At 42.0% G+C, this 23,871-nt stretch overlaps 1 protein-coding gene across 1 annotated transcript in view; it reads right to left on the bottom strand.

Annotated features, from left to right (window-relative positions):
* Positions 1 to 23,871, bottom strand: part of PHTF2 (putative homeodomain transcription factor 2) — a 76,294-nt gene that overhangs the window by 12,287 nt on the left and 40,136 nt on the right. Inside the window, exons 3-10 of the mRNA XM_032221781.1 lie at positions 20,893 to 20,949; positions 11,884 to 11,953; positions 9,901 to 10,059; positions 8,119 to 8,284; positions 6,941 to 7,105; positions 4,557 to 4,755; positions 2,503 to 2,661; positions 1,475 to 1,693 (exon numbers count right to left, since the gene is read on the bottom strand). Coding sequence (XP_032077672.1) covers positions 1,475 to 1,693; positions 2,503 to 2,661; positions 4,557 to 4,755; positions 6,941 to 7,105; positions 8,119 to 8,284; positions 9,901 to 10,059; positions 11,884 to 11,953; positions 20,893 to 20,949 — 1,194 coding nt within the window. The remainder of the gene's footprint in view (positions 1 to 1,474; positions 1,694 to 2,502; positions 2,662 to 4,556; positions 4,756 to 6,940; positions 7,106 to 8,118; positions 8,285 to 9,900; positions 10,060 to 11,883; positions 11,954 to 20,892; positions 20,950 to 23,871) is intronic.

The raw sequence follows: 23,871 nt of genomic DNA, 5'->3' as shown, positions 1-23,871 counted from the left end.
CTAAAAAAGATGTGGAGACTCCGGAAAGAGTGCAGAGAAGAGCAACAAAGAGGATTAGGGGACTGGAGACTAAAACATATGAAGAACAGTTGCAGGAACTGGGTATGTCTAGTTTAAGAGAAAGAAGGACCAGGGGAGACATGATAGCAATCTTCCAATATCTCAGGGGTTGCCACAAAGAAGAGGGAGTCAAGCTATTCTCCAAAGCCACTGAGGGCAGAACAAGAAGCAATGGGTGGAAACTAATCAAGCAGAGAAGCAACCTAGAATGTGTGTGTGTGTGTGCGTGTGTGTGTACGCACGCACAAAAAGCAGTCAACCTGTTATCCAGTCTTTTCTTAAAAACTTCCAGTGCTGGAGCAGTCACAACTTCTGGAGGCAACGTCTGTTCCACTGATTAATTGTCCTCACTGTCAGGAAATTTCTCCTCAGTTCTAAGTTGCTTCTCTCCTTGATTGGTTTCCACCCATTGCTTCTTGTCCTGCCCTCAAGTGCTTGGGAGAATAGCTTGACTCCCTCTTCTTTGGGGCAACCCCTGAGATATTGGAAGACGGCTATCATGTCTCCCCTAGTCCTTCTTTTCATCAAACTAGACATACCCAGTTCCTGCAAATGTTCTTCATATGTTTTAGCCTCCAGTCCCCTAATCCTCTTTGTTGCTATCAGAATATATTATATATATATATATATATATATATATATATATATATATATATATATATATATATATATATATATATATATATATATATATATATATATATATATATATTATTATATATTATATAATATCTTATATAGTAATATATTATGACATTACACACACACATCACCCAGCCAGGGTGGATCCTACATGTCCAATGTTAAATGTATTTACCGTATTTTTCGGACTATAAGAGGCACCTTTTTGTCTTCCAAAAGGGAGTGGAAATGTCTGTGTGTCTTATAGAGCGGTATTGCTGAAGCCCCGCGCACCTGCCAGCTTTAGGCTTTTTTCGGGCCGTTTTCTTTGGGAAAAAACAGCCCCCAAAAGCCTCAAAAATAGCTGGAAAAAAGCCTCAAAAATGGCCCAGGAAACACATCCAAAACAGACCGAAAAAGCCTCAAAAACGGGCTGAAAAAAGCCTTGAAAAAAGTCTCCAAAAAGGGCTAAAAATGCAGCATGAGGGAGCCAAAATCCTTTATTTGCCTCTTCTAAATTTAGGGGCGTCTTATAGTCCAGGTGCGTCTTATAATCTGAAAAATACGGTAATAACTGTTTGAGTGAAAAAAACCCTTTTTGTTTTTTTGTATTTTATTTTTTTATGATAAAACAATAAATACTATTTTAAAAAAGAGGAGACTCCGGACAACCCTTTGTCTGAAATGTTGTGGGGGTTTCCTGGCTAAGCAGGGGGTTGGACTAGAAGACCTCCAAGGTCCCTTCCAACTCTGTTATATAGGATTCTGTTGTATCACTTATTCTTCGACTCACCGGATGAAAGGGGTCGTCTCTGTATTCCTTCTTCACACAGGAGTTGACCTGGGAATTCTCCGCGTCAGTCTCGCTGGTGCAGGACGAACGGCACTCGGCGCAGTGCAAGAAATCCTCCCACAGGACGTCCTCCGTCTCCGATTCTGGCCTGGTGCTCTCCGAATCTTGCCTGGAACTCGAGCATCTTGAGCTGCAGCTGGTGCCCGATTTGGGGACATCCTGAACAAGACAGGAAGAGCCATAGGATGTTATTGCACAAACCACCGGACCTATTCCTGCATAGTTTGAGCTAAGTACTTCATTACGTTCAGCCTCTAATACAGGAATCTTCCCGATTTGGCAGCTTATACCTGGGAACAATTAAATAAGCTTAGGAAAAATCAGCCACTAGCCCTTTTGTGATTGCGCAGTAATTCCAGGCTACTTCTACACTTGATCCCTCCACCCTGCCAGGCTGGGCAAATAGCAATAGCAATAGCACTTCGACTTAAATACCGCTTCACAATGCTTTACAGCCGTCTCTAAGCGGTTTACAGAGTCAGCCCATTGCCCCCAACAATCTGGGTCCCTCATTTTACCCATCTCGGAAGGATGGAAGGCTGAGTCAACCTTGAGCCGATGAGAATCGAACTGCCGACAGTAGGCAGAATTAGTCTGCAATACCGCATTCTAACCACTGTGCCACCAGACAGGCAGAATGAGAAAGGGAATAAGGAAGAGAGGAAGGGAGGGAAGGAGTACCAATAGCACTGAGACTTATATACCGCTTCACAGTGCTTTACAGCCCTCTCTAAGCAGAGTCAGCCTCTTCTCCCCCAACAATCTGGGTCCTCATTTTACCCACCTCGGAAGGATGGAAAGCTGAGTCAACCTTGAGCCGGTCAGGATCGAACTCCTGGCAGTGGGCTGTGAGTTAGCCTGCAATGCTACACTCTGACCCCCACGGCTCTTTACACGCCCCCAAAAGTACCCGTGAATTTGATGCCCTTAAAAAAGTTTTACTCAGCAACCACAAAAAGTGCTGTTACCTCTACGGGAAAATGTTTCTTATAGTGGTGAGATTTCTTGTTTCGAAACGCACAATCGCTGGAAGCGCGTTCAGCATTCCGCCGTAAAGGGTATCCAGTTTCCGGCCCCTCCTCACTAGAGACTTCATCTGATATATTTGTCATTGTCCGGTGGCTGTCCTAAACCAAAGAAGAAGTTACCATCAATAAAAGCCACGTCTTTTATCTCTAAACAATTCATACGCTTTTAACATACAATTCTGGAGAGAATTGGGCTGTGCCCTGTAGCCGAACCCATTTACTGTCACTTGTATCTCCTATTGATCAGTTGTTGTCCTCAATTGTGAACCCCCTTACCTGCCAATTTTAAAACACAGGATGCTAATTGTAAGTCCTAAAAATCAGCATAAGTTATTGTTTAAAAGGACAGCCAATACTGAAGGGGGGAAAAAAAAGATAGCAATACCAATAGCAATAGCAGTTAGACTTATATACCGCTTCATAGGGCTTTCAGCCCTCTCTAAGCGGTTTACAGAGTCAGCACATCGCCCCCAAAGTCTGGATCCTCATTTCAACCACTTAGGAAGGATGGAAGGCTGAGTCAACCTTGAGCCGGTGAGATTAGAACCGCTGAACCGCAGATAACAGTCAGCTGAAGTGGCCTGCAGTACTGCACCCTAACCACTGAGCCACCTCGGCTCTTGATAAAAGGAGAAAATCCTGCCCTCTGTTTTGTATTAGTTCGCTTTCCGAATCATCCAAAAAGGGACTTTGGGCATGGACATTAAACCATTAAAACAGGGATGTCAAACTTAATTTAATTGAGGGCTGCATCAGGGCTGTGTTTGACCTCGTGAGGCCGGTGCTTGTGTGTGTGAGGCTGGGGGCGTGGCCAGGAGGACATGCCAGCTTGATGTCACTCATCGATGCTCCATTTTTGGCCGTGGCAGCCTCCTGCAGCCCTCTGGCAATTAAAATGGAGCTCCTTTGCATCCGAAAATGGAGCCTGCGCGCATGCACAGCAGAACTGAACTGGGGCGACAGCTGACGTGCCATCAGAGAGGATGCTGTGTGCCATCACGGCCCTGCACCCTTTCAAACAAATGGTTGTCCAATCTCTTCTTAAAAACCTCCAGTGTTGGAGCAATCACAACTTCTGGAGGCAACTTCTGTTCCACTGATTCATTGTTCTAACTGTCAGGAAGTTTCTCCTTGGTTCTAAGTTGCTTCTCTCCTTGGTGTGTTTCCATCCTTTGCTTCCTGTCTTGCAATGGCTTGTCCGGAATGAAGGAGAAATTTCCTGACGGTGAGAATAATTAATCAGTGGAAGAGCTTGCCCTTTAGAGGTTCTAGGTGCTCCATCAGTGGTGGTTCTCAAGAAGAGGTTGGACAACCATTTGTTTGAAATGGTGTGGAACCTCCTGCTTGAGCAGAGGGTTGGACTAGAAGACCTCCAGAGTCCCTTCCATCTCTTGTCATTCTATTCTTGCCTCTAGCGACATCTACAGCTCTTGCTAAATCCCTAAGGAGTTAATCAAGATCTACAATTAACCTTAGCTGACCTCCTGTCATGGCTACTTCAACCTTGATCTTCATTCGGCAGTTCGTCCTTTGCCATCTAAACAGACAGATCAACATATACAATACAATACAATAGCAGAGTTGGAAGGGACCTTGGAGGTCTTCTAGTCCAACCCCCTGCCTAGAGAGGAAACCTTATACTGTTTCAGGCAAATGGCTATCCAACATCTTCTTAAAAACTTCCAGTGTTGGTGCAATCACAACTTCTGGAGGCAAGTTGTTCCACTGATTAATTGTTCTCACTGTCAGGAAATTTCTCCTCATTTCTAAGCTGCTTCTCTCCTTGATGAGTTTCCACCCATTGCTTCTTGTCCTACCCTCAGGGCCCTTGGAGAATAGCTTGACTCCCTCTTCTTTGTGGCAACCCCTGAGATATTGGAAGACTGCTATCCTGTCTCCCCTAGTCCTTCTTTCCATTAAACTAGACAGACCCAGTTCCTGCAACCGTTCTTCCTATGTTTTAGCCTCCGCCCCCCCCCTAATAAAGGACTTACTTTAGGATTCGAAGTGTTGTATGTACTTCGGGCAGTTCCGATATTCCATCCGGGTTCTTCTGACCGGATGGTCTCAGAAAGTGGCTCGTGGGATTGTAAAGCATCTTCGTTGTTTCTACCTGTCCTTTTTCCATCAAGAGAAACATACCCGTTGTCCGTTTCGGTGGATTTGTCTATGGAGTTCTTTGCTTTCTTTGCTCTAGGGGCAAACCAAACACATGAAGTATTTATTATTTATCTATTTATCTATCTATCTATCTATCTATCATCTATCTATCTATCATCTATCTATCATCTATCATCTATCATCTATCATCTATCTATCTATCTATCTATTTATCTATCTATCTATCTATCTATCTATCTATCTATCTATCTATCTATCTATCATCTATCTATCTATCTATCTATCTATCTATCTATCTATCTATCTATCCTATCATCTATCTCTTATCTATCTATCATCTATATCATCTATAATTTCTATCTATCTATCTATCTATCTATCTATCTATCTATCTATCTATCTATCTATCTATCTACCTACCTACCTACCTATCCTATCATCTATCTCTTATCTATCATCTATATCATCTATAATTTCTATCTATCTATCTATCTATCTATCTATCTATCTATCTATCTATCTATCATCTATCTATCTATCTATCTATCTATCTATCTATCTATCTATCTATCTATTTATTAAACTTATATACCGCTTCATAGGGCTTTCAGCCCTCTCTAAGCGGTTTACAATTTTTTTTTAGCAAATTGAGTCAGCAACTTGCCCCCACAGTCCGGGTCCTCATTTCACCCACCTCGGAAGGATGGAAGGCTGAGTCGACCTTGAGCCGGTGAGATTTGAACCGCTGAACTGCAGATAACAGTCAGCTGAAGTGGCCTGCAGTACTGCACCCTAACCACTGCGCCACCTCGGCTCTATTGTTTGGGGTAAAGAATTTTCCCGTTTCCCAAACTGCTTCCATGCAAAGAGTAAAAAATGGCAATAAGGGAATTCTTAGGCTATAAGCTGATCATATATATTATTAACTAGCCGATAACCCGGAGATGCCCGTGTTTTTATTTATAGGGTGGAAATGTACAGACCAAACGTAATTTCTAATGTTGGATTTTCCCCCCTTTCCAGATTAATTAACGGAGGCCGAAAAAGAAGACGGGCCTGGCCCTAATTTAACAGCAAACGCACCGGAGACAAAATAAGAAACTCGGCTGAAAAATAATTAGCAGATTTAGAACAGAATCTAATTCTGAGAATCTGTGGCAGGGGTGGGTTCCTGCCAGTTCTAACCTCTTCTATAGAAGAGGTTCCACAAATCTACAGTGCCGTTTAGAACCGGTTCCAGCTCTCTCCCCCCCGCCCGTCCGCACATCATCAAGATGAAGAGCGAGAGGAGGAATTCTGGGAGTTGAAGTCCACAAGTCTTAAAGCTGTCAAGTTTGAACACCCCTGGGGGTTTTTCTCCTAAAGGGTTAGGGGTGCAAGGGTCTTGTAACATGACAGCTTTAAGACTTGCGTGCTTCAAATGCCAGAGTTCCTGAGCCAACATGATTGGAGGAGGAATTCTGGGAGTTGAAGTCCACAAATCTTAAAGCTGTCAAGTTTGAACACCCCTGGGGGTTTTTTTCCTAAAGGGTTAGGGGTGCAAGGGTCTTGTAACTTGACAGCTTTAAGACTTGCATGCTTCAAATGCCAGATTCCTGAGCCAACATGACTGGAAGAGGAATTCTGGGAGTTGAAGTCCACAAGTCTTAAAGCTGTCAAGTTTGAACACCCCTGGGGTTTTTTTTCCTAAAGGGTTAGGGGTGCAAGGGTCTTGTAACTTGACAGCTTTAAGACTTGCGTGCTTCAAATGCCAGAGTTCCTGAGCCAACATGACTGGAAGAGGAATTCTGGGAGTTGAAGTCCACAAGTCTTAAAGCTGTCAAGTTTGAACACCCCTGGGGTTTTTTTTCCTAAAGGGTTAGGGGTGCAAGGGTCTTGTAACTTGACAGCTTTAAGACTTGCATGCTTCAAATGCCAGAGTTTCTGAGCCAACATTTTGGTTGCTAAGCAAGAACGTTGTTAAGTGAGTTTCACTACATTTTACAAGTTGGCCACACCCACCCAGTCACATGACTGCCAAGCCACTCCTACCCAGTCACATGGCCGGCAAACCACTCCCACAAAGCAGGCCACACCTACAAGAAGAGATTCTAAAAAAAATTGAAACCCACCACTGATCTGTGGCCTCCATTTTCTCCTACTGGTTTTAAAAGTAAAGTGTGGAGAACAAAAGTCATGGAGGCTCAAACAAACTTGGATGGGACGATGTTAAGAGAAGAGGAGCAGTCAAACCAAGGCTTGACTAAAATATACCAACCCTGATAAAAAGAAAGTCGCGTGCCAAAGTTCCTTGAAGACAGCGCCAAGACTAGAAGAGGTGCTGGTACCATAACTCTGGACGGTCCCTTCTTGGGTGTTATCGGTCGTGCTGGAGCCATCCCCTTCGCGATGCACTTCCAAGTGGGCGGCTTTCCGTAATTTCCTTGAAAATTCAAAATGGAGGCATTTTGTAAAGGTAATTCACTAGCAGCGCAACATGGACAGAATTTCCCTTCGGTGTGTTTACTGCCGAACAATGGCTTCAGTTCGTTTAAACGAGAAAAATCCCATTTCCGTGAGTGCCTTTTTCTCCGGTGCAAACGATTAGAAGCACTTGCTAACTTCCAGTTAAGCTCATTTATTGCTCAGGCCTTTATAAAAGAAACTTACCATATTTTTCAGTGTATAAGACGCATCTTTTTCCCTCAAAAAAAGAGGCTGAAAATCTGGGTGCGTCTTATACACTGAATGCAGCATTTTTGGCCTCCCGAAACCCCACCCCCTTTGCAAAAATGGCCATGCACAGCCTTTAGGAGACTTTCAGAGAGCTCCTGGGGGCTGGGGAGGGCAGAAATGAGTGAAAAAGGGGCCTTTTTTTGCTCAATTTTGCTCCTTCCCCCAGCCCCCAGGAGCACTCTATAAGCCTCCTAAAGGCTATCCATGCCCTTTTTTGACAAAAAAACGGGCCCATTTTCACACAAAAACGGGCTGTTTTTTGCTCATTTTTGCCCCCCCCCCCCTCTGGAGCACTCTACAAGCTTCCTAAAGGCTATTCATGCCTTTTTGGGGGGAAAACGGGCCCGGTTTCCAAAAAAATGGGCTGTTTTGGGGAGATTTGCAGAGTGCAAAAACTTTTTTTTTTTAATTTGCCTTTTCAAAACTTTGGTGCATCTTATACTCTGAAAAATACGGTAACAGTCAGCACTAAAGTTAGCGGAATTAACAGAATTCAAAAGGGGTTGGACTTAAGACCGTTTGTGGCAATGTAGAGATTCCAGGCTGATTCTTTTCTTGACTCCTCCCCCAGGCTCCGCCTCTCCTTTTCCTACACTTTTCAAATAATAGGATCTTCCCTTTTAGTAAGAAATAAAACGTTCAGGAAGGTAGACAAAAGTAAATTCAAAAAGGCTTTGATATTCATAATAACAAACCCAGCCCAGTCTCCCATAAAGCTACCTCCTTCTTCTCCCGCCGGTATTTGTGGAGGATTTGGGGGTCCTTGTGGAGACAATCTGGCAGTGCACCGTTCCAAGGAGCAGCATGAGCCATGTTGGGCCAATGACTTCCGTCAGAGGTATGTTGTGCGGGGTTTGTATTGTGAAGAAGAGTATGATGGCAGCCACTGTCAGGAAGAAAAAAAGAGGATACAAATGGAGAAGCCATTCATCGTTCAACCATCGTAAATACCAGCTCTGACTGGCTCCATCCCCATTTATTCTCTGCCTCCCGAGTCCCAGCGGATCGGGAGGAAATGGGGATTTTGCAGTATCCTTTCCCTGGAGTGGGGAGGGAAATGGAGATTTTACAGTATCTTTTCCCTCGAGTGGGGAGGGAATGGGAGATTTTACAGTATCCTTTCCCTGGAGTGGGGAGGGAATGGGAGATTTTACAGTATCCTTTCCCTGGAGTGGGGAAGGAATAGGAGATTTTACAGTATCCTTTCCCTGGAGTGGGGAGGGAATGGGGATTTTACAGTATCCTTCCCCTGGAGTGGGGAGGGAATGGGAGATTTTACAGTATCCTTTCCCTGGAGTGGGGATGGAATGGAGATTTTGCAGTATCCTTTCCCTGGAGTGGGGATGGAATGGAGATTTTGCAGTATCCTTCCCCTGGAGTGGGGAGGGAATGGAGATTTTGCAGTATCCTTTCCCTGGAGTGGGGAGGGAAATGGAGATTTTACAGTATCCTTTCCCTGGAGTGGGGAGGGAATGGGAGATTTTACAGTATCCTTTCCCTCGAGTGAGAATGGAATGGAGATTTTACAATATCCTTTCCCTGGAGTGGGGATGGAGATTTTGCAGTATCCTTTCCCTGGAGTGGGGAGGGAATAGGAGATTTTACAGTATCCTTTCCCTGGAGTGGGGAGGGAATGGGGATTTTACAGTATCCTTCCCCTGGAGTGGGGAGGGAATGGGAGATTTTACAGTATCCTTTCCCTGGAGTGGGGATGGAATGGAGATTTTGCAGTATCCTTTCCCTGGAGTGGGGATGGAATGGAGATTTTGCAGTATCCTTCCCCTGGAGTGGGGAGGGAATGGAGATTTTGCAGTATCCTTTCCCTGGAGTGGGGAGGGAAATGGAGATTTTACAGTATCCTTTCCCTGGAGTGGGGAGGGAATGGGAGATTTTACAGTATCCTTTCCCTCGAGTGAGGATGGAATGGAGATTTTACAATATCCTTTCCCTGGAGTGGGGATGGAGATTTTGCAGTATCCTTTCCCTGGAGTAGGGAAGGAATAGGAGATTTTACAGTATCCTTTCCCTGGAGTGGGGATGGAATGGAGATTTTACAATATCCTTTCCCTGGAGTGGGGAGGGAATGGGAGATTTTACAGTATCCTTTCCCTGGAGTGGGGATGGAATGGAGATTTTGCAGTATCCTTTCCCTGGAGTGGGGATGGAATGGAGATTTTGCAGTATCCTTCCCCTGGAGTGGGGAGGGAATGGAGATTTTGCAGTATCCTTTCCCTGGAGTGGGGAGGGAAATGGAGATTTTACAGTATCCTTTCCCTGGAGTGGGGAGGGAATGTAGATTTTGCAGGATCCTTCCCCTGGAGTGGGGAGGGAATGAGAGATTTTGCAGTATCCTTTCCCTGGAGTGGGGATGGAATGGAGATTTTACAGTATCCTTCCCCTGCCAAGCCCACCAAGCCACGCCCACGGAACCGGTAGTAAAACAAATGTAAATCCCAGAACTGCCATGTATTACTTAGGCAGAAGGTTCTCATCCAGGCGTACCTTGGAGAAGATAAAGGAAAAGCAGCCACGAAAATATAACTTTGGACGTCACTTGTAGCCACCAGTTGAAGAAGAAGGGGAAGAAAACAACTCTGACAATCCCTTTTCGAGTCAAGGAAGTCCAAGGACTTTCTGGTTTTGCTTTTGCAAAAGCCGACCCTAAAGAGAAGCAACATTAATGAACTGGTTACACAGAGACATGTGGTTGTTTTTTTAAATTCATTAAAAAATATATTTTATATAAATATATTTATAAGTATGGGTGGTCCTCGACGTACGACCAAAACGGAGCCCCACATTTTTGTTGCTAAGGGAAACAATGGTTAGGTTGAATTTTGTCCCCATTTTACGACCTTTCCTTGCCTCAGTCGTTGAGTGAATCACTGCGGTTGTTAAGTTAATCCGATGGTTGTTAAGTGAATCTGGCTTCTCCAGTGACTTTTGCCTCTCATAAGGTTGCGAAAGGGTGAGGCCCCGTCATAAAAAGGAGACGGTTGCCAAGTGACCAAATTTTGATCACATGACTATGGGAAATACTGCAATGGTCATAAGCTTGAAAAACGGTCATAAGTCACTTTCTTCAGAGCCGCTGCAAATCTGAATGGTCACTAAATGAATTGTTGTAAATTGAGGACTACCTGTATAATGTAATATAATATTATATTATATAATAATATAGTGTAGTGTAATGTAATAATATAATATAATATAATATAATAAATATAATATAATATAATATAATATAATAAATATAATATAATATAATATAATATAATATAATATAATATAATATAATATAATATAATATAATAATATAATATAATATAATAATATAATATAATATAATATAATATAATATAATATAATATAATATAATATAATATAATATAATATAATATAATATAATATAATATAATATAATATAATTAATATAATTAATATAATATAATAATATTTCACATTGAATGTTATATATTATGAGGACACATTGTCCAATTATGGATCATTCTTTTGTTTTGAGAACAGTTCGTGTCTTGGCTGACACCTGCAGGAGTGTCCTTGATGGGAACCTGGTTCTCATGGCTAAAGTCTGAAGCCTCCGCATTCCTTCTCACCTCCCACCTCCTCCCAGTTCTTTGGGCAAGTTGAAAAGTGACAAGATGCAGAGAAATCTAAGTGGTTTTAATCTTGACAACAGGGCTATGCTGGTCTGATATTTAGGTAGCAGCTCGGGATTACTGAAAATCTGCAGTGGAAGAGCAAGACAGAACCGGATGGTGGAGTTAAGTGAGTCATTAGCCTAGAATCATTATGTTGCCGCAAGCATGTCAGTCCAACTCCCTTGAATTCCGTTGATTCTTATCTAGCGCCAATTTAGCGTTGACCGTCAGTTCACCCGATTCTCCTGGATGGGCTTGAGCGGTCAATTTTTCGGACTCGCAACTTAACCTATGACCCTAATCCTTTTGCACCTGACCAAAATCCCTCCCCAATAGGGAGTTTCACCCCATGAAGAAAACCTGCCCTCTAAAATGAGAGTACATTACAAATGTTAAAACGAAGCTAATATCGAGGGTATCAGCCCTGGTGCGCCTGGTGGCCCGGGGCTGCCATTCAGGTGGGGAAAGGCGACTGGACAGAAGGACTATGCAGCCGCGCTACGCCCACTGCACGCTATACCTGCAGCCCTGAACTCCGTTGCACAGCTCCATATGGTTCTAGATGGACCTGATCGCCACTGCGTGATGGGTGGGGACACGAGTAGCTACGGCGGGGCAGCGGGAAGATTTAAACAGTGATGGGGAGCCCCAACTTCATTTTGCCTCCTTGGGTTTGGTGAGTTGGTCAGTTCATACTGGAGCAAAGAAGATCAACTCCCTACAAACCAGGACTGTGTTTTGTGGCGTTTTCTTTTCTCGCCATCTACCGGAACCTGACCGATGGAATAAAATGACATCGCCAGTCGAGGAGACCAAGTCTTACCTCTTACAAGATCCACATCAATGAGATCAGGCTTCACGTGCCCCGTTTTCTTTGGTTTGTTTCTCAAACCCTATGAGAGGGAAAAAAACAACAACAACACCCAACGTTATTTACTACACTGAAAGCTGAAACACGGGTCACCTCTGGGCGATCTGAGATCTATCTGATGAGAGGCCGCCGTGTTAAATGATTTGGATCTGTGTGCAGCCACAAGTTAGGAAACTGAACATCCCGATTAGATTTTTTTAAAAATTTATTGTTTTGATAAATAACTCAAGGCCATGAAAATACCGTTAAAAAGATTCCCCTCGCGCATATATGCTAGTCGTTCCTGTCTCAAGGGGGCAGTGCTCATCTCTGTTTCAAAGCTGAAGAGCCAGCACTGTCCGAAGACGTCTCTGTGGTCATGTGGCTGGCATGACTCAACGCCGAAGGTGCACGGAACGCTGTTACCTTCCCACCAAAGGTGGTTCCTATTTTTCTACTCACATTTTTATGTGCTTTCGAACTGCTAGGTTGGCAGAAGCTGGGACAAGTCACGGGAGCTCACTCAGTTACGCGGCGCTAGGGGATTCGAACCGTCAAACTGCCGACCTTTCTGACCAACGAGCTCAGCGTCTTAGCCACTGAGCCCTTGTGACGTTTTTTAATCTTGGTTTTATTTTTGTTTTGACTTCTCTTTTGTAATCAGTTCTATCTCCTCATTTTCTCAGGTTCTTGCCACAATGCCATCAAACATTATATCGTAGAAAAATTCAATGGCTTCACTTGCTGTAAGTTGTCATTTCTAAAATTCATGATCACAACATCTCAACAGATTCATTTCAACGAAGAAAAATCTCCGTCTTTAACATCAGTTAATATTTTCCATATTTTCTATCAAGGTTATTATTTTAACATCAAGCACTCCTATTATTTACACTATAAATTACCTTATACCGGAGTTCTTGAAATTCAAAGTCCTTTTAACCTAACCACTGAATTCACAAAAATTATGCCAGTCCACCTTTGGAAATAACATTCCCCAGCCCACCCCAATCTATCTTGAATAATTGACTTGCTGTTTTCTCCTGCTGTCTCCTGGCAACAAATAATTATCAATTATTTGGCAAATCTTAATATCAATATCAATCTTCCCACATCTTACTTCAAACCATTACAAGACAGGTTACTTTTAAAGTCTTGTTGCATTAATTTCTAACCTCCAGTCTCCACCTACTGCCCACAGTTCTAGCTAATAAAACATTATCTGTCTTATTGCGTGGCAAATGGAAAACTTCATTATTGCATTCCTTCCTCTTAGCTCTCACAAATGTCTTCCATTAATGTATTCTCATTACATTGGTCATTATGGGTGCAAGGATCTGGTTACTAAAATAATACACGCTTTCAATTATGTTTAAAAGGATATATAGTTGGAAAAGTTCCTCTGCCTAACCACTTTTCAGTTCAGGCCTATCTTACTAACTATTAAAAGCAGATTGAAATAATTTACTTATCATCATCATTTGATAATCCCATAATCTCTTGTGAGGTGGAGTATGGGTAACTGAATGGGAAGCTATTTATTGGCCGGATATGCTTCCTGTCGCCGATGAGGAGTTTTGTTCAGCTGATATATTCTCATTGTGCCGAGAGAGAGAAATACAGTATCTGCCTCTACCTTGGATTGAACTCACCGCCTCCTGATTGCGAGGTCGATAGCTTGAACTCTAGGCCACTGCACTACTCCCAATAATTGAAATAATTTACTATATTCACTATTAAACAGCAGAATCCACAAAGGTGCAAAAATCCTGCAAGTCCATCTCAATTGTGGCCGTATCTGCATTATTATCTAAGATTCCCAACCACCAATGCAGAATTGTATTGATATTTTTTTTCCATGTCAAAAATGCACTGCCAAAGGAGAGGCTGAACAAAAAAAATTGCTTGACATTTTCATTCCCTGGCTCTGTTTTTATTTAAGGCTCTCTCTCTCTCTCTTTTTTTCATTTTGGAAAACATGATCAGCGGAATCATGGTTAGCTACATCTATTTTTAGAGGGTGACATTCATCCTTCTTGGGTTAACTAAAGTTTAAACAGATTGATAGGAGATTCAGCGCAAGCAACACACTGAATAATTTAACTCATGGTTGCCGCAAAATGCTGCAGCTTTCATGTTTGGGGTATTGGCTCCTTGATTATTTAAACCCAGAATGCAGACACATGCATGGTATAATACAGAAAAATCTCATTCTCCCCACGGCATTTTATTTTGGAGTAAAAACTTAAGTGAGAGAGAGAGCTAAATGATGTTTGCTAATTAGCAAAGAGAAAACTGAAACAGCTTATCCACGGGGATAGAATTAAATTAAATTCCAGAGCCACACGTTGGTTATTACCCCATGAGATATTATTACATACAGGTAGAATGAAATAGCAGTAGCAGTTAGACTTATATACCGCTTCATAGGGCTTTCAGCCCTCTCTAAGTGGTTTACAGAGTCGGCATATTGCCCCCAACAACAATCCGGGTCCTCATTTTACCCACCTCGGAAGGATGGAAGGCTGAGTCAACCTTGAGCCGGTGAGATTTGAACAGCCGAACTGCAGAACTGCAGAACTGCAGTCAGCTGAAGTAGCCTCCAGTGCTGCACTCTAACCACTGCGCCACCTCGCCTCTACTAAATAAACTTAAGAGTGCTTTTTGAAGCCTATCCTGGCTCCTGATTTCTTGCCTGTCAGAATATTCATGAACGGGAATAAGACATGGTAACAAGGTCAGTCAATGTATAGGTATGGCAACTGGGCCAGCCAATGGGAACTATTTGGTGACTGAGAGCCATGCCAGACATCTCGGAGATTAGGCATGACTTAGTCCAACTGTTCTGTACTAAAGCTGCAAAATCTGTGTTGAAAAGAAAATCTAATCTAGTCTGCTTTCCGAACTGAAGCTGGAAACCAATCTTCTCTTCTCTACCGCATTGGAAGAATCTGCCGTTGGTATTGTACATTTATTCATGTGTCATTATGTGTTGTGGCCCAGCAGGAGCCGTTGGAGCTGCCACCAGACTCTGACAGCGAGGGGACCTATGAGTCGGCTCTGGAGGATGTGGAGGACCCTGGACGGGGTTCCAACTCTGAGCAGGGCACAAAGAGGCTGGTTGGCCACCAGGAGGCGCCTGAGCCTTGGACCAGTGGGGAGGAGACAAGGGAGTGTGAGCCTGGGGTCAGCAGTGAGTTGTTCCTGGATGCCCGGCACCAAAGAGCTAATAGGCGTCAGGAACAATTGCGCAAGTACAGGAGGTAATTGCACTCAGCTGGTGGTCATTAGGCTCCTCTCCAGACTATAAAAGGACTGTTTGCGCACATGCCCCTCTTGCAGAAGTCAACGCAGGAACTAATGTTGGAGAACATTATTGTGAGCTTGGCAGGCTGGATTGCTGCCACGGCTTATCTATGCTGGATTGCTGCCCAAGCTTGTCTGTGCTGGTTTGCTGCCAAGGACCTGTCTGTTAATTAAATGCTGTAACTTATCTTTGGCTCGGAGTGTGTTGGTGTGGGACGAGGGGGCTCAGAACAATTATGTATATAAAGAAGTTAATGAATCCTGCTGAAAAGAGTTACCTGTGTGTGCTTTCTGGATGTGGTTTTTGCAACAAACTGTGACATTGCATGCAGGGAAGCCACAAACAGCCAAAGAAGAACAGGGAGATGCAAGTGGCAAGGAGTTGCTTGCCAGGAGTAACCAATGAGGGACAGGAAACAGGTTACAAAAAATATCTCCAACCCTCTCAAGAAAGGCCCTTGTCTCAGTGTCTTCCAAAACACGCCATTACGCTTCCAAAAAGTCTTCTAATCTCACTCAAACCAGTACCCTAAACAGTTTTTTTTTAATTTAGCAATCAGGGAGTATCCACGCGGCGTGATCAAAAAAATCAAGATGGCGGCCATGGTGGTGTGAACAATGCTCCACCCCTTTTTTTAGATGCACCAAAACTTTCGTTTTACGGCCCTTTTTGATGCCTTAATTTGGGGTAGGGGCAACTGGATGGAGCTGAGCATTTGCTAGCCAGATGCCCTTCCTGACACCTATGGGGAGTTCACAGCAGATATTTTCTCTTTGTGCCCTGACAGAGGAATATCTGCCGCTACCCAGGATTGAACTTTCAATCTTTCAAGTTAAGAGGTGAGTGTCTTCACCTCTAGGCCTCCATGCCGCTTCATGAACCACATGTAGACGAAGAAACAGCGGTGGGTTCAATCACACTGTGGTGGGTTGCCAATTTGACTTTTTTTTCCCCCAGCATACTTTGCAGACACTCTGTGGGGCACTAAATTTCTAAGGCTGGAATCAAATTGTTGCATTTTTCCCATGGGAAAAAAAAGATGAGAATGTGAAATTTGACGTTGGCCAAATGCTAAAACAAGGGATCCTTTCACGGAGCTGGGCTTTATAAGCCGTTGTTGATTTGGTAATTTGGTATTGCTAATTTCGATGCGTGAAATGATTAGCTCACAAACTGGTAAACAGAGAAGGAATGCAACGCTCACTCCCATTCCCAAGCACGTGCTGAAGACTTCTCTCGGGCCATCTTTGAAACTGAGAAGTCTACAGAGGCTTATTTCACACCAACACAAGAAGCAAACATTCGCCTTCTCCAAGAGAAAAAGCTGGATTAGGAAATCAGTAGTGACCCTGGTGTGAAGAACAGCACAGGTTACGTCTAAGCAAGGTGGGGAAAAGGCAGGAATTTTATTATTTTATTTTTTTCAAAGAAGCTACGGAAAGACACGGACTTTTGAAATGGCACGGCCTGGAGCTGCTTCGCAGACGGAAACAGTGGATAAAACTGGCAGAATTTAAGAAGGAAAAGAGGCGAATCATGTCGCATTCCTTGATCTGAATCCAAAGGAAAATGAAGGAAAAGTCCTTGAGATGCCTCCAAAATATATCCATGGCGATTATAATAATGGGCAGATTTCATATAGGCTCAGCCAGTGTTGGCAAACCGTTTTGGCACCAAGTGCCGAAACGGGAGTGCGCACACCGGGCAGGAGGGGAGCACTGAAAACTGGAAGAGCAGTTACTCAGTACCATGTGCGGACCTGGAAGCTGAGCTTCCGGTTTCTTGCCCATATCCGCACACGAAAACCAGCTGGCCAGCGAGCCTACGCACACCAGAAACTGGAAGCTCAGCTTCCTGGCACAACCATGCACGCTAGGGAGCTGTTCTTCCAGTTTCCGGCCCTCCCATGCATGCAGAGCAACGGGCAACCCCTGGCGTGCCTGGAGAGATGGCTCTGCGTTTCACTTCCGGCACGCGTGGCATAGGTTCGCCGTCATGGGGGCTAAGCCATTAAAAGCTGTAATCATTTAGTTTAAAATACTGAAAATCTTCCTAATGGTGTAGCGCTATGCTTTATGTTTATCCAGATGTTTAACAAGACATTTCCAGATAAAATTAAATGGCACTAAATTATTATTATTATTAATCATCACAGAGTCAGCCAGATGTTCAGACTGGGTTTGGCATTTTTGCCTGCCTATCGAGTCCTTAGCAAGGACCTGGGATAAGCAAATCTGGATGTTTGACGGTGTTACAGATCTCGTCAACAGGATGGAAGCAGTGCCAAGTAAAGCCGCCTTCTGCAATTGACTGATGGCAAATTTGTCAATGCCTACGGTGTTCAAGTAGTGCTCTAGTTGTTTTGGGACTGCACCCAAGGGACCTATGAATATTGGTACTGCCCTTGCTTGCCTTTGCCATAAATGTTCTATTTCTATTTGTAGGTCTTTGTATTTTGCTATCTTCTCCAGTTCTTTCTCTTCTGCTGTCTCCAGGCACTTCCACTATCCAGACATTTTTGTCTTTCTTATCGACAACTGTTAAGTCCGGGGTATGTGACAGGTGCCTGTCTGTCTGGATTCTGAAGTCCCAGAGCTTTAACTTCTTCCTTTTCTATGACTTTCTCTATTGTACGCTTTTTTATATTTTAAGCAGTTCTTGCTTACAGTAAAATGATACTTCTTGCAGATCTTCCAATGCACCATTGTTGCTACTTTGTCGAGCCGCTGCTTGTTGTCAGTTTGCACAATCTTCTTGCATCATCATCATCATCATCATCATCATTATTATTATTATTATACAATTGTATCACAGCGGCCAGTTGTTTCGCCGGATTTGGCATTGGTTACTAGTCGAGCCCCACCCAGAGGCCTAGGACGTCGTAACGTATTTTCGTAATATGCGTGCAGATCCAAGCAGTGCGGCTTTTTGCATTTGACTGATGGTGATTTTGTCAATTTTTAACTGTTTTAAATGTAATTCCAGTGCTTTTGGAACAGCACCCAGTGTGCCAATTACTACTGGAATTACCACTGCTGGTTTGTGCCATAGTCGTTGAATTTCGATTTTTAAGTCCTGGTATTTTGCGATTTTTTCATGTTCCTTCTCGGCGACCCTGCTATCACCTGGTATTGCGATGTCTATGATTGTGACCTTATTTTTCTCAACCAGTGTGATGTCTGGTGTATTATGCGCCAGTATTTTGTCGGTTTGTATACAGAAGTCCCACAAGATCTTGACCATCTGATTTTCGGTGACTTTTTCAGGCTGATGTTCCCACCAGTTTGTTGCTGTTTTAATATTATAATTTTTGCACAAATTCCAATGGATCATTTGTGCTACTGAATTGTGCCGCAATTTATAATCAGTCTGCGCGATTTTTTTTACAGCAGCTGAGTATGTGATCAACAGTTTCATCAGCTTCTTTGCAAAGTCTGCATTTGGCATCATCAGAGGATTTTTCGATTTTGGCCTTAATGGCATTTGTGCGGATAGCTTGTTCTTGCGCAGCCAGAATTAGTGACTCTGTTTCTTTCTTTAATGTACCTGCTGTTAACCATAATCAAATTTGTTCACTGTCCACTTTATCTTTTATTTTTTCCAGAAATTGGCCATGCAGTGCTTTGTTCTGCCAACTCTCCATTCTTGATTTTATCACATCTTTTCTGTATTCTTGTTTCGTCTGTTGGGCCTTCAGTAGATTTTTGTTCTTTACTTCGATTAATAGATGTTCTTGACTTTCTTTTAAATAATCAGCCAGTGCATGTTTTTCTTCTTCAATTGTTTGCTTCACTTGTAATAATCCTCTGCCACCTGGTTTTCGGGGCAGGTATAGTCTATCAGTATCACCACCACCAGTATCACCATCAGGCTGATGTTCCCACCAGTTTGTTGCTGTTTTAATATTATAATTTTTGCACAAATTCCAATGGATCATTTGTGCTACTGAATTGTGCCGCAATTTATAATCAGTCTGAACAATTTTTTTACAGCATTATTATTATACAATTGTATCACAGCGGCCAGTTGTTTCGCCGGATTTGGCATTGGTTACTAGTCGGGCTGTTGTTGTTGTTGTTGTTGTTGTTGTTATTATTATTATTATTATATGGAAGGGATCCTTAAATATTCAAACGTTTGCTTGCAGCTCACCAGATGCTAAACAGATTTTGTTAGTGAGGTTAGCTTAGATGCAAAAACCGTTAATCTACAAAAATTGCTTGCTTGATGCACATTTCCGCCATCATCACATACTTACCAGTTTAATAAACTGTTCAAAAGAATAACAGGATGAAAAGTGAACGGGAACCATATAAACACAACCAGAAGACAATAAACTAAAACTAACAAAAAGTCACAAGAGCGTGCAAGATGAAATGACAAGCAGTTTTAACGCAACGTGAACTAAACACAGCACGATTTTTCTGTCAGTGCTTAGATTTCTCAAAGAGAGAAAGAAAGGTAGATTTTTTACTCCGATTTTTGGAGCTTCTACACACAGCAAAGTGTGGTGCTGTTTATACCCATTTTACAGCCTGATGGACATAAAACAAATTTAGTTGTCCCAATCCTATAATTTTCCTTCCCCTTCCTGATTCTTGTGCTGATGTTTCATTTCAGTAGGAAAAAAAACTGATTTAGAATAGAATAGAATAATAGAGTTGGAAGGGACCTTGGAGGTCTTCTAGACCAACCCCTAGACCATTTCAGACAAATGGTTATCCAATGTCTTCTTAAAAACTTCCAGTGTTGTAGCATTTACAACTTCTGGTGGCAAGGTTTTCCACTGATGAATTGTTCTAACTTTGAATTGATTTAAAACTACTAAAATATTGCAGATCTGTTAAGAATTAGCATGTAAATCCTACCACTTTGTTAACAAAATGTGGGAGAGAAAAAATAATTTTCTGTGGGTCACGTTCAGAATTTTATACGACTTCCTTAAAATATATATACAGTGTGTGTGTGTCTGTGTGTGTGTGTGTGTCTGTGTGTTTGTGTGTTCCAGCATAACTCTGGAACGCCTCAAGCAATTTCAACCAAACTTGGTACACAGATGACTCATTCTCTGGAAACAAATATTGTGGGGATAAGATGCCCCTAACACCCCTCAGGGTGTGTCTTCTGTTAAGATACAGCCTGTTGTGCCCTAAAATGACTTCTACTGTACTGCCGTAAAATGGTTTCTACTGTACAGCGCTGTGGAGTTGCCATGGTAACAGCTTCACAGTACTCCACAAGGGGGATCCCTCTGGTAAGGGGGAAAATCCAATATTAGAAATTACGTTTGATCTGGACATTTTCCCCCTATAAACAAATAACCGGGTTATTTGCTAGTAAGTTAATAATGAAAGCTGCTCAAAACTTATTAATCTGCAAATATTTCTATAAAGCGCATTTATTTAAATATGTTCCTGGAACTTGAAAAAGTTTATTGCGATCATTAACCAGAACAGGAAAATCAGTATGCAATTATGTAAAACTCAACTAACAATATCAAGTGTTATTGGTTGTACGTAACGTTATTGGGGAACAGTTAAACAGGGCTAAATGCTCAATCATTGTAAAGATTAGAAGTTTTTGCTTAAAAACTCTGCTTTTCTTAACCAACATAAAACAAATTTATTAAGGAATGTACTGTTATAAAATAACGGAATTAAAGCCCGAAAATTTACCTTGATTTCTCTTTGTTCAACAGATTTTTCCCATATTTGTTGATCATAAGCCCCAATCTATAAAGGAGAAAAAAAAGGATTTAATTAAAACATGGCACGGCAGAATGCAAATTTGGCACGGCATCCAAAACAGCACATCTGTGCATATACATATATATTACATGGAGAGAGAGAAAGCAGCAGATCAAAGAGATGAACCATCTTAAATACATGTGATTATTTTAAATCTGCCTTTTAATAATTTTTTTAAAAAAACTTTAGCGATTACAAACATAAGCACTGCCCGTATTACAGTGGTTTAGCTGATAATAAATCACATTTATCTGTTTTAACAGCACGGCTGGTGTTTTTTGGTTTATGACTTTTAGCTAAACGGGCTGCACATCATAACGAGTTATAAAATGGCTTTTCTGCATTATCTGCACTGATCCAACAGGTGGCAGCACCCAGCTGATGTTAGCGGGCTTCAAAATTAACGGTGCTTCTACATTTGCAAAAATGGAGCATGCCACAGTGTCAGAAGTCCTCTGAAAACACTTGACTTAGAAGATTGCTAAATTCCAGAGGCTGCATTCCAAGGAATGACGTGATTAGGCAACTTAAAAGGCCCCCGTGTTGTTTCTTGATAACTTTTATCTATGTGGGTGTGAGGAGCTGAAAGCCACTTGATGGATCCATCCAGATTCAACGAACTGCTTTACAATAAGTGGAGATAGGGCAGTACACCCAGATAGAGTACTCTGGGTTAATTCCGGGATAAACGAAGTAAACGTCTGAGCGTTGCTCCTACTAAGATCGTCCTTAGAATAAAAACGATTTGCTATGTTTTGCAATAGGATCGGTCTATCATCTCGCTCTCTATCCCTCCATCTACTGTATCCATCCAGCCATCATGTCTGTCTGCCTTTATATCTATCTATCTATCTATCTATCTATCTATCTATCTATCTATCCCTATATCCATCCATCCATCTTGTCTGTCTGTCTCTGTCTGTCTGTCTGTCTGTCTGTCTATCTATCTATCTATCTATCTATCTATCTATCTATCTCTCTATCTCTCTATCTCTCTATCCCACTATCCCTCTATCCATCTTCTGTCTATCTGTCTGTCTGTCTGTCTCTGTCTCTATCTACCTACCTACCCATCCATCTTCTATGTCTGTCTGTCTATGTATCTATCTATCCATCTATCCCTCTATCCATCTGTCCCTCTATCCATCCACCTATCTCTATATCTATCTTTATATCCATCTATATATCCATCCATCCATCCCTGTCTGTCTGTCTATCTATCTATATCCATCCATCCATCCATCTTCTCTGCCTGCCTCTGTATCTATCTATCTATCTATCTATCTATCTATCTATCTATCTATCTATCTATCTATCCCTACATCCATCTATTCCTCTATCCATCCCTCTATCTCTATATCGATCTATATATTCATCTAACTATATCTATCTATCTATCTATCTTTCTTTCTTTTTTTCTTTCTTTCTAATTTATATTATATATCTATCTCCATATCAATCTCTCTACCTACTGCTCCATCCATCCATCATCTGTCTCTATCTGTCCATATCTGTCCATATCTGTCTGTCCGTCTGTCTACCCATCCGTCCATCCGTCCATCCGTCCATCTCTCTATCTATCTATCTATCTATCTATCTATCTATCTATCTATCTATCTATATATATATATATCTACCTACCCATCAACCCACCCACACATCCACCCAGCCATCTTGTAAAATAGATAGCTGATTAATGTGCTAACATCCATAATTTATAGTCATTAACTTTAAAAAATCATTTCGTGCTCTATGTTCAAACAGGAACAGAAAAATAAATAAAGATATAAAAATAGAAGAGAGTGCACAACATTTCTGTAAACTGTATACTTCCAGGAATCCACATCTCTCTCAGGACCTGCTCAAGGATTACTCTAGATAATAATTAGAGATTGTGCTGGATAACCATTTATCCAGCCTGGTGTTACAGGTGGCGAAATAAAACTATTGCAGGAGTGTTAGATAATGCATGAAAGGCTGTTCTGACTCTCCTCCTTTGCCGACTTCATTATAGTAAAAACTAAAAACACCATCATTTCAGAGGCCCTTCAAGCATTAGGAAATTATTTACGTGCTGTGCTGAACACACACACAAGTTCCCATTCTACAGTTGTTATCTTTAGAGAAAGAAGGAAGAATAGAAACTTGTGGTTTACCACACAAGTCTTCGAATGAACATTATACTTCGGTTTAGTACTAAGTAATTTCATAAAATTTGATTAACAGACTGGAGATTCTACACGTAGTACGATTTACAAGGCATACTCCTCTACATGTTATTCGTTCTTTTAATGCTTCTGCTGTATGTCTTTTTATTATTAAAGCATTTGTCTTCCTTTTCTACTAAATCTTCAAGGTTTTTGTTGTTATTTTTGCCTTTCCACTCCAATGTCAGGCGTCGTAACAGATGGAACAAAAATTCTGCTTGTGGTAAACTACGAGGAGATGGATCTTGTATGAACTCGAGTTCTTAACACAGGCAGTTAAATAATCTGTAACAGGATTCACACAGAAAGATAATAAAATCTACTGGAATAACTCCCTTTTTACAACCCTGTAATCTTTTAATTTGGGGTGGAATCAGGATGACTGGATGGAGCCGAGCATTTACTGGCCGGATCTCCTTCCTGACGCCTAAGTGGAGTTCACAGCAGATAGTTTCTCTTTGTGTCCTGAAAGAGAAACATCCCGCTACCTAAGTGGGAAGCAAGCGTCTTCACCACTAGGCCACCATGCTGCTCATAACAACAACAAAATCTTTCAGTAGATTCTTTTTTTTTTTCCAGTTCAGTGGTTTATTTTTAATAACAAAATCTACTGAGCAAGGTAACAAAATAAAATCCCGGGAAAGGTCCGTGAGACACCACAAAAAATTGAAAGAAACGGTTCACGACAAAAGCGCACCGA

This window comes from Thamnophis elegans, chromosome 7, assembly GCF_009769535.1.
Source record: "Thamnophis elegans isolate rThaEle1 chromosome 7, rThaEle1.pri, whole genome shotgun sequence".
NCBI classification, from domain to species: domain Eukaryota; kingdom Metazoa; phylum Chordata; class Lepidosauria; order Squamata; family Colubridae; genus Thamnophis; species Thamnophis elegans.
Note: the sequence above shows the minus strand (reverse complement) of the source record. Positions and strands in the feature narration are given on the sequence as shown.